Here is a 15,425-nt window from a genome sequence, read left to right as displayed (position 1 = left end):
GGTGCCCTGACAACTCCATCTTTCTAGTTGCTCAGGCCAAAAACCTTGGAGTCATCCCTGACCCCTTTCTTTCTCATACTTCAGGTCCAACCTGTTAACCAATCTTTCGCTCTACCTTTAAAATACATCCAGAATCTTACAAATTCTGATCAAATTCACTGCTATGGAATCAAGCCAACAATATCCCTCATTTGAGTTATTACAACAGTTTCCATGCTTCTCTTTCTCACTCCCTCATCCCCAAACTCCCACCTATTCGCAACCCAGAAGGCAGATGACAGCATGACCGCATGAGGAACTCCACTGACCCACTGCACAGTAAAACTGGTGAAATAAAAACCAGAAAACAAAACAAAACAAAAAGACACTTAAAGTCTCTAGAAACAGCCATAAAGGCAAACAGTCAAATGAAAAAACATCCAGTCAAGAAGATCTATGAAAATTCCACAACAAAGGTGAGAGTCTATGGCAGTTGAACCAAGGTCCCTCCTTTCCACCTTGGCAAGCTGGCAACTCTACCCCAGACTGCACAGCCAAGAACACGGGGATCCTGCTCCCCTTCCCTCAGCTTCCATTTGGAGGGCTTTCTTCCCAGGAGCAGGTAATTGGTTTCTCATCCTGCCTCCCGCCAGCTGCCTGTTGCTGAAGCTAAATCCCAGATAAATATGGTTGAGAGGTGGGGGTTCCCTTCTCCCACCCAGCCTCCACTTAAGGAATGAGGCAGTACCTTGGACATAATATATTGAGAACACTGGGACCCTGATCACCGTTGGTCTGGCTCACAAGGCAGTGGTTCTCCTGTAGGAGAGGCAAGTCAAGTGGACACCAGCTGCTATACACAGACTCAGACACATACACACACACTCCCCTCCCCAACAAATACGCAGCCGCTAGAGCAAAGGTGTCACTCTGAAAGAAGATTACCATCGTCCCTACCCCCAGCTCCAGAGTCTAGGCTCAGAGATTTTGCCTCAGGGGAGAAACGCACCATAAAGCATATAGCTCCAAAGGAGCTGACCTCATTTCCAACAGAGCATGGAGAAGTTCAAGCCTAATCACACTCAAGAACAGTGAAGGCTGTAGTGCGAGGCCATTAGGAGATACAAACAAAACCACAGGCCTATTAATTTACAGGAGAGAACTGGAGCCTCAGACAGCTGGGAGCAGCTTTACTGGGACAAAACAAGTATCAAACACAGATCTCAGAAACTTTTCCTTCCAAGGGGCAAGAATCAGGGGTGCCTGGGTGGCTCAGTTGGTCCAGTGTATGAGTCTTGGTTTCGGCTCAGGTCTTGATCTCAGGGTCACGAGATCAAGCCCTGGCTGAGTGTGGAGCCTGCTTAAGATTCTCTCGTTTCCATTCCCTCTACTCCTCCCCCTCAAAAAAGGGGGGCGGGGAAGAATCTAATTAGATTAATTTGTAGGGCAATGTTCTGGGCATTGTTCAAAAAAGGGCAATTAGCTGGTATTCCTGAAGTTTAAGAACTAAGTGTGGCCAGGGAAAGAGAGAAACAGATCCCCACCAAAACCACTGTCATCAGGATGACTGTAGGTATACCCCAAGCTGAACTTCTCTCAGGAGCAACATCAGAGGCTTGTGAGAGGGAAAGAGATGTCACTAAAATGATCCAGTCAGTCATTAAACAAGCAAGCAAATAACAACCCCTGGAGGGTAGAGAGACCAGTATCCAAAGCTGCTATAATTTATTATCTAAGATGTCAAGTAGCCAACAAAAAAATGCAAGGCATTCAAAGACACAGGAAAGTATAAGCCATGAAGGAGGGGGGGAAAAAAAAAGCTGGCTACAGAAATTGCCTATGATAGCATCCAGATGTTGGGAGACTTCAAAGTAACCATTATAAACATGTTCACAGAACTGAAGGAAATCATAATTAAAGCATTAAAGGATGACAATGCCCCAGCAAATAGAGAATATAGACATTATTTTGAAAAACTGAAACTCTGCAATTCAAAAAGTATAATAACTGAGGTAAAAATTCACTAGATGGACTCAACAGTACATGTAAACTGGCAGAAGAAAAAATAAGCAAGCTCAAAGGCGGATCAACAGAAACTATACAAGCCAAAGAACAGACAGAAAAAAGGTTGAAGGAAAGCGAAATGAAGCCAGCCTCAGAAAAATGTGGGACACCACCAAACACACTAATATACATGTAATGGGGAGCGCCAGAAGGAAAAAAAGATAAAAAGCGAAAAAATTTCAAAGATATAATAGCCAAAAAGACAGTAAAAATGTCTATTTTTTTCCTCCTTTCTTCTCTTAATGGATTTTTAAAGCTTTAGAATGTACATAACGTATTGTTGCTTTAAAATGTACACAATGGGGGTGCCTGGCTGGCTCAGTTGATACAGCACGTGACTCATGATCTCAGGGTTGTGAGTTTGACCCCACGTTAGTTGTAGAGATTACTTAAAAAATAAAATCTTTAAAGAAAACAAATAAAATAAAATGTACATAATGTATTGTTGGGTCTACAATAAATAGGAACGTAATATACATACAAGGTGGGTAGGAGCAAAGCTGTACTGGCCCGAGGAAGTGACTAAAGTTGGTAAAGTAATAATTACAGCAATGTACTGTTGGGTTTATAACATTATTAAATTTAGTATGTTTAACAATATATCAAAAAAAGGGGTGAGAAGGAATAGAACTTCATAGGAATAATGTTTATATCACTGGAATTAAGCTAGTATGAATGAATCTGAAGCTGATTCTGATAAGACGCGCATGTAGAACCCTAGAGCAACCACTAAAAAATAAAGAAATAAATCCAAAAAAGAAAGCAGTAAAGGAGGAACAGAGGAACATAAAAGATGTGAGACACATAGAAAACAAAAAGTAAAATGGCACATGTAAATCCAACTATACCAATAACATGTGAATGGATTAAATAACCCAATCAAAAGGCAGAGACTGCCAGACTACTTGAGAAAGCATGCTCCAACTATACACTACCTACAGGAAACACACTTTAGATTCAAAGATAAAAACACACTGGAAGTAAACGATGAAAAAAGATATCTCAGTCAAACAGCAACCGCAAGAAGGCTGCAGTAGCTACACTGGTATTAGACAAAACAGATTTTAAAAAACCACCAAAAAATGTTGATAAAGAGATAAGTGAGATAAAGAAGGACATTTTCTACCGATACAAAGGTCAATCCTTCAGAATGATAATACAAATATAAACATAATTCACCTAATACCAGATCACCAAAATACACAAAGCGAAAATGGACAGAAAAGTAGGGAGAAGTAGACAATTCAACAATGACAGCTGGAGACTTTACCATGCCACTTCGAATAACGAAGAGAGTAGTGGTTACTTAGGGCTGGTGGGGGATAGAGAGGTGGGAAGGAGGAGGGCTGAAGATATGAGATTTCTTTTGAGGCGATGAAAATGTGCTAATGGATTATGCTGATAGTTGCACACATCTATGAATATACTAAAAACCATTTTACACTTTGTATGGGTGAATTGTACCGTATCTGACTTACATATCAATCAAGCTGTTAAAAAAATGTCAGTTATCAGTACTAAATGCAATGAGAGATCTGGCTCTAGAGAAAAAAAAAAAACTATAAAACAGATTATTGGTACACAGGATAAAAGTAAAATATAGACTGTGGATTAGATAACAGTACTATATCAAGGTAAAATTTCTTCATTTTGATCACTGCAATGTGATTGGCCAACAGAATACACCTGTTCATAGAAATTACTCACTGAAGTATTTTGTGGTAAAGGTACATGATGTCCCCATTTCAGACTCAAACAGCTCATAAAAAATATTATGTATACACACACACAACCAAACTAGATTTCTTATTTCTAGAACGCGTCACACTTCAGGACCTTTACACATGCTGTACCTTCTGCCTGGAACACGTCTTCAGGCATTTACTCAAGTATTGTCTTCCCAATAAGGCATTCCATGACCTTGCATCATGGGAAACACCAGCTTATTTCCCCACCTACCCACCTGTCTATCACTCTAACTCCCTTCCTTGGCCCTATTTTCCTTCAGAGGACTTACTGCCATCATAACATATTTTAGTTTACTCTCTTTCTCTTCTAAATGAACTGCAAAGCAGTCTCTAGAGCAGTGCCTGACACACAAGAAACACTCAGTAAATGTCTTTGAATGAATTAATACTAGGAAAAAAAAAAAAAACACCTTAATTTCTATTCTTTCTATTGTTTATTTCTATTCTTCATTTCATAGCACAGAAGTTCAAAGTAAATTTTCACCACAGAACAACTGTTCTGGAAACTACCCTTTCCAGCTATAGCCTCAAGCAAATGATTGCCTGTCAAGTGGGAAATAGACCAGATTGCCCAAGTCCCCACCAGCCCTTCACACAGTTTCTACAAGAGTTGGCAGCAAAGAAACAGTCCCTCTGTACCTTTAGCAAAAATAAAAACAAATGAGAATGCCAGAATACGAAAGGAAGGCTTTCATGTTAGGAAAGCTGAAGTCTGATCCTTATGAAGAGCTGGGGAAGGAGGAAAATGAAGACTAGGATAGATGATGTGAGCAGAGGTCACATACCCGGATAGAGGAAAAGGTAAGTAAAAAATACAAAGGCTTGGGTCAGACAGGTATTCAGACAGTTTGGGGGGGGGGCTTAGGGGGAGGCAGTTCAAAACAGGCATCTACACCTCAGCTACCTAAAGGCAGTGAACCACGCTATGGGGCGCCTGGGTGGCTGTCAGTTAAGTGTCTGCCTTCGGCTCAGGTTGTGATCTCAGGGTCCTGGAATTGACCCCAGCGTTAGGCTCCCTGCTCAGCGGGGAGCCTGCTTCTCCCTCTCCCCCTTCCCCCTCTCAGTCTCACTCTCTCTCTCTCTCTCTCATAAATAAATGAAAAATCTTTAAAAAACAAAGGCAGTGTACCACAGTAAAAGCAGTCAACCTGTAATTCCATACAAATGATGAATAAGTCATCTCTTTATCTCTGCTATGGTATGAATGTTTCTATCTCCCCAAAATCCGCACGGTGAAATCCTAACCCCCAGGGTGTGGTATTAGGAGGTGAGGGCCCCTGGAACGTGATTAGGTCTTGAAGTCAGGGCCCTCATGACTGACACTGGTGTCCTTATAAAAGACACCCTAGGTAGTTCTTCCCTTCCACCATGTGAGATTAGGGCAAAAAGAGAGCCTCACTGAGGAAGTGGGCCTTGACCAGACACCCAGTATGCAGACACCATGATCTTAGACTTCCCAGACTCCAGAACTGTGAGAAATAAATGTCCGTCGTTGAAAAGCCACCAGTTTTGTTTTTATTAGAGCAGCCTAGACTAAGACAACTATCATCTACAACAACCATGAATCTTCAAGAGGACAGCGGAAGGCAGATTTTTACATAAGTTTTTTTGTTAAACACTCAAAATTGAAAGGTTCAAACCACCAAAAATGTTAGCATTAGTAATAAAATCAGGATTTGAGGGGTTAGGCAGGAGCATAGAAGCAAAAAAAAAAAAAAAAAAAAAAAAAAAAAGATGACGCCACCCTCAATTGTAGTTTTAGCCCTTCTTTAGGCCAACAGACTGATTTTAAACTGTTTCTACTTTTTCTACTTCCTCAGATACAGATTTTTTTCTGTCCTGGGATAAAACTGAATTTATTACAGTAAGGCTTTCCTTACTAGCACAGTCCAGAACTAAAGGACTAGTTTAATTCTGACCAATCCTCCTGCCTGAAAGCAACCAGAAATGCAGAAAATGTCTAGAAAACATCTACCTGGGGGCACTGGAGACCTGCCAAGGTGGTCAGCACATATGGGGCCAAAACCCAAGAGAAGACGGAAATCCAGAGGTGTGAGCACAGCATCTGAGGCTGCTCTTTCCTTCGAGGACATTACTGACTCTGCGAGCTACAGCTAAGAGGCTGAGATTTCCAGCAGAGTTTCAAATAGACTCACAGATGAGGAACAAAATTTGGGGTTCAGGGCCCTAATAAATGCCCAAGCTTTCCACACCTTAGGTGTAAAGATGAGCCAAAAATAGACCCAGACTTCTACTTAAGGCCATGATGGAATAAAAGAGACTGGATTAACTGGTCTGTCTTAAGTAACTAGGAAACTGGGAAAAAACACGCAATGAGTTTCAGACATTGGACAACAGAGAGCACAGTAAAGTGACCCTGCGAGTGGGAACCAAAGGCAGTGAGCCCTTCAACTGCCCCAGCTCAACTGCCTAGAGTTTCAAGTCTGAAGTGCAGGGAGGGGAGTCCATAGAGCCCCTGGTGGTCTAGTCCAGTTGAGAAGATCCTGGATGAACACGGGTTACAACTTTTTTTATAAACCTAAAATTACTCCAAAATGAAATGTTTACTAAAGAAAAGAAAAAAGCCAAGTTAGTAAGCCAATAGTGAGATAAAATGAAACCAAAAATTACACAGAGGTAGATTGTTCTGGCATTAAGCCTAACTGAGGTCGGAGGCAATGCTGTCACTGAGAAATGCTGCCATTTGAACCCAGGCATTCAGGATCCAAAGCGCACGCTCTTAATGACCTCAGTATGCTCTATCTTAAGCAAAGGTTAAACAGAATATAAAAATTTATCACGTGGCTGCCGTCAAAGGGTGACACAACAAGGTTCCTTCCTACTAGGTATTCACTGTAAAATTCTTTTAGCTCTGAGGTCCTCCACACGTCTACCTTAAAATATGTTGAGGAATGTTTACAGCAGCTTTATTCCTAATAGTCCACCTAGAAACACAAACGTACATCAAAAGAATAAACAGGTGCGCCTGGGTGGCTCAGTTGGTTAAGCGTCTGCCTTCAGCTCAGGTCGTGATCCCAGGGTCCTGGGATCAAGCCCCGCAATGGGCTCCCTGCTCAGTGGGGAGTCTGCTTCTCTCTCTCCCTCTGCCTGCTGCTCCCCTGTGCTTGTGCTCTCTCTGTCAAATAAATAAATAAAATCTTAAAATTAAAAAAAAAAAGAATAAGTAAATTGTGGAATACTGACAGGATGGAACTCTAACCAGCAATGTAAAAGAATTACCTGCTACAGACAACCACAAACTGAGCTCAGACGCAATGTTCAGTAAAAGCCAGAACAAAAAGAATAAATACTGTACGATTTACATGACGTTCAAGAATAGGCAAAACCAGTCAATGCTGATGCAAATCAGTACAGTTGTTAACTAGTAAGGATCACAGGGAACTTTTTGGGGCATAGAAACCAATCTATTTCTTGATCTTGGTGGCAGTGACAAGTGTGTATTCATATGCAAAAATTCATCGCATAGTAATCTTAAGATCTGTGTCCTTTGCTGTATGTATATTAATCCTCAACAAAACAGTAAAATTTTTTTTAAAGGAATCTTCCTGCTGTAAAAAAAAAAAGAAAAAAAAAAAACAACCCATAAGATGCTTTATTCTGCAGTCTAGATAAATATCGATGGATCATTTGACCAAATATGATTCAGTTCAGAAAGGGAATCTTAAACTCAGTTTCATTGGGACTGTACTTCACATTCTCATTTCTCTGATTTCACAGTCAGCAAGCCATGGTGCCAATGGTGTCACAGGAAAAAATCTTCCTCAGCACAAAAGTAAAAGTTGTGGACAGCACAGGGTGAGTTCTCCAATTCATGCTCCAGATCTCTGGACTGCTGGGAATGCGAGCAGCTCTTACCTGGGATGTCATCAACCTCAACGTTGCTAACACGCTGCAAGGAACAGAAGAGTTCCCCATGAAAATTACTATTTTCACACAGGGGAGTTATCAATATCCCTGTTTCCATCACTTCTAGAAAGTGATGTACATAGACAGGCCAGAGTCCTTTAATAGTGACACACAAATGTCACTTTCCATTATGTAAACAGATGCTCTAATTATATCACAGGTATCAATTCTCTTGTTTGAGTCCAGATTTACAGAACAAATACTGTGGTTGTGCAGAAAGCCCAGTGAACATTTCAGTTCAAAAACGTTCCAATTTGCGTGCTACAATTCCCTGAATACCGAAAATGGAGAAAGAAGAGAAACATTTTAGACAGAAAGAGCGAGCACAATGAGTAGTAGGCAGTGAATGGTGTGATGACCCAAAACGTCAAAGAAACAACGAAGACCTCAGAAGACAATTAAAATTGACAGCTTGAAGGATTAACGTTGCTGGAAGACTCGTCAAAGCTCCAAAATTCAGTTTCCCCCATCTTCTAACCTAGGCCTCTCCTCATTAGCATTTATACCATTCATCGAGATCCATCGAATTAGCTAAAAATCAGCTTAAAAAAAAACAAGACTTCTTAAAGGATTAGGCAATGTAAGAGATGTGGCACGTACACAGGAACCTCAAAGGACCAAGAAAAATCGGAGGGTTTATCAAAAGCAAAAACTGGCAGTACTCCTCTCCAAGAAAACAGGAAGAAACCGAATGGGTCGCCTTGAGAAGAAAATAGGGATTTGTGATAATCCTGGGCTTATCTAAAGAGATTCTACAGTAGGCCCTACAGAAGAGAAAGATGCTCTTGGAACATGAGTAAGTTCTTCTCTTCAGGGATAGTCAGTAGTGTGGAAATACGCAGAAGGTGATGAGAGCCAGGAGGAGGTGAGAACCTCAGGCAAGGGTATATAGAGACAGCCCCACTCGGGACACGGGAATAGGGTACGACGAAACGGCAGAACCGAGAACGGGAAGGAAGAAACCAGCAGGTCGCTGGGCGCCAAGCTCCTGGAGGAGGGCTCTCCGGTTCACTGCTCAGCCCAAGTGCCTAGAACTGTACCTGGCTCGTGGCTCGCGCCCAATACACAGATGGAAGGGAAGACAGCCGTTCCAGCCGCGTATTGTCCGTCTGAGGGACAGAGAGGTCCCAAGCGCCCCACGCCGCTCAGTCCCCTCCTGCCCTTCACGCCCGGCCGGGAACCCTGGGCAGGGAGGATTGTCCTTCCCTGCTGTATTTGGGGGCGGGGACGGGGTCACGAAGCTGGGACTCCTTACTTACTTTTGCAGCCGGGCGCCATGGCGCCCTCAACCCTGGATCCCAAGACCAACACAGCGGATACCCACACCTCCAGCCGCGCGGCGAGCCGGGATTCCGCACTCTCAAGATGGCCGCAAATTTGAATTTGGCGCTCGGGTCGGACGTTGACGCCAGCAGGGAGGCCGCCATGTTGCCCGGCCTCTGGCCAGGGGACGGGGACGTCGTGACGTCACGAGTAGGCGCCGTAGCCAATGTACCAACTCCAGGCGACCCGAGAACCTCTTCTTCCCGGGAGCAGCTATGAGCAAGCGGAACCAGGTTTCGTACGTGCGGCCAGCCGAACCGACGTTCCTGGCCCGCTTCAAGGAACGGGTCGGCTACAGGGAAGGGCCTACCGTGGAAACCAAGGTGAGCCCAGGCCAGTCGCGTTACCTCAGAAACGCGAGCTGCCCTGCCACTTCCGGCTTCTGCCTTGACTTGGAGGCCAGGCGCTGAGGGGTCCCTCCTCTCAACCTGCGCCCAGCCCGGAATCTGGATGGGCCTCAGAGTCCAGGATGGCCCTCTTCAAACAACTACAGCCTCATATGCCTAGGAAGCTATTTGTCGTTTTTTGTAGTGCTATTGTGTTCTTGAAAATGACTTGACGCCGGTAAAGCGCTTCGTCCTTGGTAAATGGTTAAGAAAGGCGTCTTATTTGCTTATCCCAAAACCTGTAGGTAGCAGGATGAATGGTAGCTTAGTCCCGTTTTCCAGATAAAGAAACTGAGCCACTTGATCAAATGACCTGAAAGAAGAGGAGCTTCAGGAAAGGGCAACAGCCGAATAGTCTAGGAATCAGTATCGGTGGGAATCAACTTCTGAGCCCTCCTGGGGCGTAACTGGTTCACATCAAAACCTGCCTTACTTCTTTCAATAGGAGAGACTTATGCTTAGGGATTGTGTGGAGAAATAAAGAATTCATTTAGCACTCTATCTAGTACTTTCATTAATACCCACTCCCCAAGTCACTTAGAGCTTAGAAAAGGAAACAAGATTGACTTGTGTGAAATTACTCAATCCAGTGAGTATGTGCTAAATCCAGGCATTGTGTCAGGCTCTGAGAGGACAAAGAGATGGATCTTCAAAATACTGTATTCTTGTATAACCTTCCTGCCTGCCTCATCTCTGCCGTCACAGGTTACACCTCTGTGAACCTCTTCAAAACTCCTCCAATTACTTTTTCTCTATTTTTCTCTTCACTTTGACCATATCTGTGATATTCCTCATTTTGCAGTGCAACTACTTGCTCTCCGTGTATCACCATCACTAAATCAAACTCTCTAGGTTGGTATCTTAATCTTTCCGTATTTTCCCAGCACCTGGCACAGGGCCTGGCATCAGGTAGTGGATGGCCATTTGTATTGACTGTGCTTATCAGGCAAGGCTTCACGGAGGAAGGGATAACTTAGATTGAATCTTGAGCACGGATAGGACAGCAGGTAGAGATGGCAGAAAGGGTGGATAAAGGTGTAAAGATGGTGAGTCAGCGGGCGCCTGACTGGCTCAGTCAGTGGAGCATGTGACTCTTGATTTAGAGGTTGTAGGTTTGAGCCCCACATTGGGTGTTAGAGATTGCTTAAAAATAAAATCTTAAAAAGAAAAAAAAAAAAAGACGGCGAGTCATGGACCGTGTGTAGAGGTGATTGAAGAATTGTTGGAGGGGAGACCACATGGCCTATTCAGTAGGCAACGAGCCATTTTTGGTTACTCCATGATCATGGAGTGACTGATTCCCCAGGACCAAAAACAGTGATAAGGACAAAGAAGATGAGATTTGAGGAAAGATTTACAAATGAGAATATGAGACCTTTTTATAGTTTGGTTGAGGTCCTTGTGATGATCGTGTGTACATTGTTAACACCTTGATAATTCTAGCCTGGAATGCTATTTTAGGAGACCTTGGGGGGGGCACTTTCCAATTCATATCAGTGATTTAGACTGACTGACTTAGTTAAGAGACTTCCATAGAGGGATACTCCATGTTTCTGTGTTTGAGAAACCAACTGCACTCTTAATCATGTTGGCAGTATAACCATCGTTCTAATGATATGTTAACAAAAAGAAGAGTTTCATGGGAAATCACTATATAATTAAGCTAAATTACCTTATTCACCTTCTTGAAAGTTAATTCAGGAGTGGCTTTGAGCAGCTGCTGTTTATTTGACCATTTCTCTTATTTTCCAGCCAGTTGTGTAAACAAAAAGAGAGAATAAGAATTAATGATTCTCAAGCTAATGAACATCAGGGATTTTTTTTTTAAGATTTTATTTTTAAGTAATCTCTCTACACCCATTGTGGGGCTTGAACTCAACCCCAAGATCAAGAGTCACATGCTCTACCAACTGAGCCAGCCAGGCGCCCCAGGAATTATTTTATTTTCCCATTTCCTTGGTGAAAAATACTTATTAATTACCTACTAGTTTGTGGTCACTTACTGGAATCTTTCAGAAAAAAACAGGCAAAACTAACATGGATATTACTACAGAGAATGTACTTGTGTCAAGTGATTGAGCAGACCTGGGATGTAGACAAAATGAACGAATGTTCCTGTGAGTGACTTGCCAGCCAGGGCTTTTGGTAGTTCATTATTTTTCATCTTATTAGTCATTCATGAGTAGATCAAGAAAAACTCCTTGAGTCCCTGCCGTTCACCAGGCTCTGTGCCTCTAGATACAGAGATGAAACACATAATACCTCAGAGGAGCTCACCTAGTGGAACCAGATGGAAAAATATGGATAACTCAGTATGGCACATGCTCCCTATGAGCTATGCACAGTGAGAAAGAAGATGAGGCGACATTAGGAAAGTACTTCTAAAGAATCTAAGTCTAGAAGGCAGCTAGAGTAGGTGTGGACCAGGGGCGGTGGGGCTTTCTAGGCACTGGGAACTTGTTCAGAGACAGGGAAGGCAAAGGAGCTAATATGTTCATGGATCTGCAATCCTCCAGCCTGGCTGGAGTCCAGAGGTCACGAGTATGGTATAGGATAAAGCTGTGTTCATAGCCCAGATCCTGTAGGGCTTTGTTGCCTTGTTTGGGAGACAAGGAAGGCTCTGTGAGAGGTGGAGTAACAAGTTATTTGAATAATGTGGGGTGGGTGTACTGCCTTTCAACCCAGCAATTCCACCTGCAGGAATTTATCTTACATATGAATTCACAAAAATGAACAAAAACAAGTACATAGGAAAAAGTAAACAAAAATGTGTGCATAGTGAGAAAAAAAACTAGAAACAAAATTTTTTACAGGGTACTGATCAAATAAACCATGAGATGACCATGTACACAAATACTAGGCAGTGATTTTTAAAATAGATAATTCCAGAGACGCCTGCATCGTTCAGTCAGTTAAGCATCTGCCTTCGGCTCGATTCATGATCCCAAGGTCCTGGGATCGAGTCCCACCTTGTGCTCCTTGCTCAGCGGGGAGCCTGCTTCTCCCTCTTCCTGCCGCTCCCCCTGCTTGTGCTCTTGCTCTCTCTCTCTCTCTGACAAATAAATCTTTTCAAAATCTTTAAAATAGGGGCACCTCGGTGGCTCAGTCATTAAGCGTCTGCCTGGGATCAAGCCCCACATCAGGCTCGTCCACGGGGAACCTGCTTCTTCCTCTCCCACTCCCCCTGCCTGTGTTCCCTCTCTTGCTGGCTGTCTCTCTCTCTGTCAAATAAATAAAATGTTTTTTTTTTTAATCTTTAAAATAGATAATTCCACAGTATTATACAAAGAAATCTTTTGAGTAAAAAGTTGGGGAAGAGGGGCTGGCTCTTATGGTATCTGACATTTTTTCGAAACTCTGAATCAACTGGCCAAAGGTTACTGCTTGTTACGTGTATATACTGACTACATGGTTTCTGTTGGTGTTCTCTGTACTTTCTTATGTTTGGGCAATTTCATAGAGAAAAGAAAGCAAGTCACATAGTACTATGTACAATATCCTGTTTGTATACAGAATGTTTTCTATACTTCCATATTTTTATACATTTAGAAAACAGTTGATAGGATGCTCACCAAACTGAAGCCATTGGAAGGGAGGAGAGATCATCATAAGTGGGAGAAAGGCTACCTTCTACTTGCTGCTTTCTGTACTTTGGGGTTGATTATTTTTTTTGGTCATACTTCGAGAAGAGATGGAAGTGAAAACAGGTGATGAAGAGCAGAGAGAACTGAAGCAGTTCAGCATGCCCTGAGAATGCTGGCAGTCCATGAAGCAGAGGGCCCCTGACAATGGGAACTGCAGGCTGGGGTCCTGCTGAGAAGGAAATTAATCGCTTTGGGCAGGCACTGCAGAGTAACTGGCGGGTGGACCTCTTCCCCAGTGTGGCAAGGTTAGGCCCTTAAGAGTTACTTGAGGGGGCGCCTGGGTGGCACAGCGGTTAAGCGTCTGCCTTCAGCTCAGGGCGTGATCCCGGCGTTCTGGGATCGAGCCCCACATCAGGCTCCTCTGCTATGAGCCTGCTTCTTCCTCTCCCACTCCCCCTGCTTGTGTTCCCTCTCTCGCTGGCTGTCTCTATCTCTGTCAAATAAATAAATAAAAAATCTTTAAAAAAAAAAAAAAAAGAGTTACTTGAAAATTCTTGGCCAAATAGATTTAGTGAATCAAGTTACCCTTGTCACTTAGTCATCACAGTATTTCACAGAGACAACAGTTGTATTTGGTTCAAGGTCAGCAGCCTCCATATTGTGTTTGTGTTTTCCCCTAGAGAATCCAGCCTCAGCTCCCAGATGAAGATGGTGATCACAGTGACAAAGAAGATGAACAGCCCCAAGTGGTGGTTTTAAAAAAGGGAGACCTGTCAGTTGAAGAAGTCATGAAAATTAAAGCAGAAATAAAGGCTGCTAAAGCAGGTATGCCTGAAAGTAAGCTGGTTTTTCTAACAATGTAGGAAGCCTGGAATATGAAATTGTCTTATGTAATAGGGTGGTGTGTTTGAAGGAGACAGTCCTAGGTTCAGACTTTGGCTTTAACACGCACCAGGTGTGTGATCTTGAATAAGTTATTTCTCCTCTCAACCTCAGCTACCTCATCAGTAAAATGGGAACTATAATGGTACCTACCTTACTGGGTTGTTATGAGGGTTAAGTGCAAATTTAAATAAAAACATCCTGTTAAAAAAAAAAAGGTGGCTAGGTTTACAAATTAGTCATCAGAGGTGTATTTAATCAATCCCTGAAGCATGATATCCTATGTGCTATAGTTTTCATTTTTCCTAAATATTTATTACATTGTTTTAAGGGAAAATGCTGGAGTTCTAAACAATCACTCTTCGTAATACTTAAAAATACAGCCTGACTGTAATTAATTGGGGACTGGCAACATGATGGAATACTTCAGGAAGTGAGTTTTTATTAAGGGACTGCATGATTTGTGGGTGTAGCTAGAAACAGTGGAGAAGACCAGAACTGGCTCAAGACATCCTTAAATACCGTCTGAGATCTTCTTGCCATTTGAGTCTCTGATAAAGACAAAATAACGAGAGAAGAAAGTTCTTTACCTTTGTTTTTGCTGCAGATGAAGAACCGGCTGTAGTTGATGGAAGAATCATGTATCGAAAACCAGTCAAGCATTCCTCGGATGAAAAATATTCAGGTTTAACAGCAAGCTCAAAAAAGAGGAAGGCAAATGAAGATGAAATAAATAAGCAGGACTCAGTTAAAAAGAACTCACAAAAGCAAATAAAAAACAGTTGCCTCCTTTCTTTTGACAATGAAGATGAAACTGAGTAAGTGTAAATATTTTGGACTTCATCTTTCTTAAGAGTATATGGGGTGTTTTTTAAAGTGACACTTTTTTTTCTATTTAAAATAATACAAGTTCATTATAGAAAATTCAGAAAAAATTTAGTATGATAAAAATTTGTCTCTCGGTACCCCTTTGACATGAGGCTAACTCTGTAGATATTAACTACTATTAACATTTTGTAACTCCCTCCCACATGTGGGGTATGTATGTATGTAAATTATATTTTTAAAACAAAATTGAGATTATATTGTATATGTTTTCTGTCCTGCTTCTCACATGACATTATATTCTGAGCATTTTTCCAGATCAGTAAAATTCAAAAACTTAATATAATTGCTATAGAGGATTTTGTCATTAAACAGATCACCTGTTGCATCTTCTTCATTAGCAGAAGCCCACTTTGGAGGAGAAAGATGATAATGTGCCTAGTTAAGAATACTTCCCCAGCTCCTGCTAAAGGTAGCCATATAACAGCTCTAGGAATTTGAGAGATAAAAGTGGGTCTTGTACAAGTGAGCATCTAATAACAATTGATCTTGATAGAAGAGAGGATCTAATGTATAACATGGAGACTGTAGTTAATAACACTATAAGAGAGATACAAGTAGCAGTCTGCTTAATAAAGCTACCAGGTGTTTGATACAAGAAAGCAGGTCTGGCAGGCACGAACCTTTGTCCTTGCTACATCCTGTCA

The 15,425-nt window shown here is 42.2% G+C and overlaps 2 protein-coding genes across 8 annotated transcripts in view; one reads left to right on the top strand and one right to left on the bottom strand.

Annotated features, from left to right (window-relative positions):
- Nucleotides 1–9,171, bottom strand: part of KIF15 (kinesin family member 15) — a 66,080-nt gene extending 56,909 nt beyond the window's left edge. For 2 of the 7 annotated variants that reach the window (XM_034658154.1, XM_034658153.1), the window contains exon 1: nucleotides 8,978–9,093. Coding sequence is in view for 3 of the 7 variants with exons in the window: in XM_034658152.1 (XP_034514043.1) it covers nucleotides 7,668–7,701; nucleotides 8,978–9,145 (202 nt within the window). In the remaining 4 variants the exon portion in view is untranslated. Of the gene's footprint in view, nucleotides 1–7,667; nucleotides 7,702–8,758; nucleotides 8,891–8,977 lie in introns of those variants that run through there. The other 5 variants (XM_034658152.1, XM_034658151.1, XM_002912752.4 and 2 more) reach the window with 5 other exon arrangements.
- Nucleotides 9,172–9,224: 53 nt separating this feature from the next.
- KIAA1143 (KIAA1143 ortholog) lies at nucleotides 9,225–15,059 on the top strand. The gene is made up of 3 exons (XM_034658163.1): nucleotides 9,225–9,364; nucleotides 13,692–13,836; nucleotides 14,501–15,059. Exons 1-3 carry the CDS (start codon nucleotides 9,257–9,259, stop codon nucleotides 14,713–14,715), a joined length of 468 nt encoding a protein of 155 aa, XP_034514054.1. The 5' UTR covers nucleotides 9,225–9,256; the 3' UTR covers nucleotides 14,716–15,059.
- The last annotated feature ends 366 nt before the right edge of the window (nucleotides 15,060–15,425 follow it).

The sequence above is a fragment of the Ailuropoda melanoleuca genome, chromosome 4, assembly GCF_002007445.2.
Source record: "Ailuropoda melanoleuca isolate Jingjing chromosome 4, ASM200744v2, whole genome shotgun sequence".
Lineage (NCBI taxonomy): Eukaryota > Metazoa > Chordata > Mammalia > Carnivora > Ursidae > Ailuropoda > Ailuropoda melanoleuca.
This window is presented reverse-complemented; position numbering and strand designations above follow the sequence as displayed.

Bases quoted from the DNA above. Each gene is read 5' to 3' on its own strand.
- KIAA1143 (XM_034658163.1), top strand. From the start codon at position 9,257: ATGAGCAAGCGGAACCAGGTTTCGTACGTGCGGCCAGCCGAACCGACG. The intron at 9,365-13,691 runs GTGAGCCCAGGC...GTTTTCCCCTAG, and splicing joins GGCCTACCGTGGAAACCAAG to AGAATCCAGCCTCAGCTCCC. The intron at 13,837-14,500 runs GTATGCCTGAAA...TTTTTGCTGCAG, and splicing joins AATAAAGGCTGCTAAAGCAG to ATGAAGAACCGGCTGTAGTT.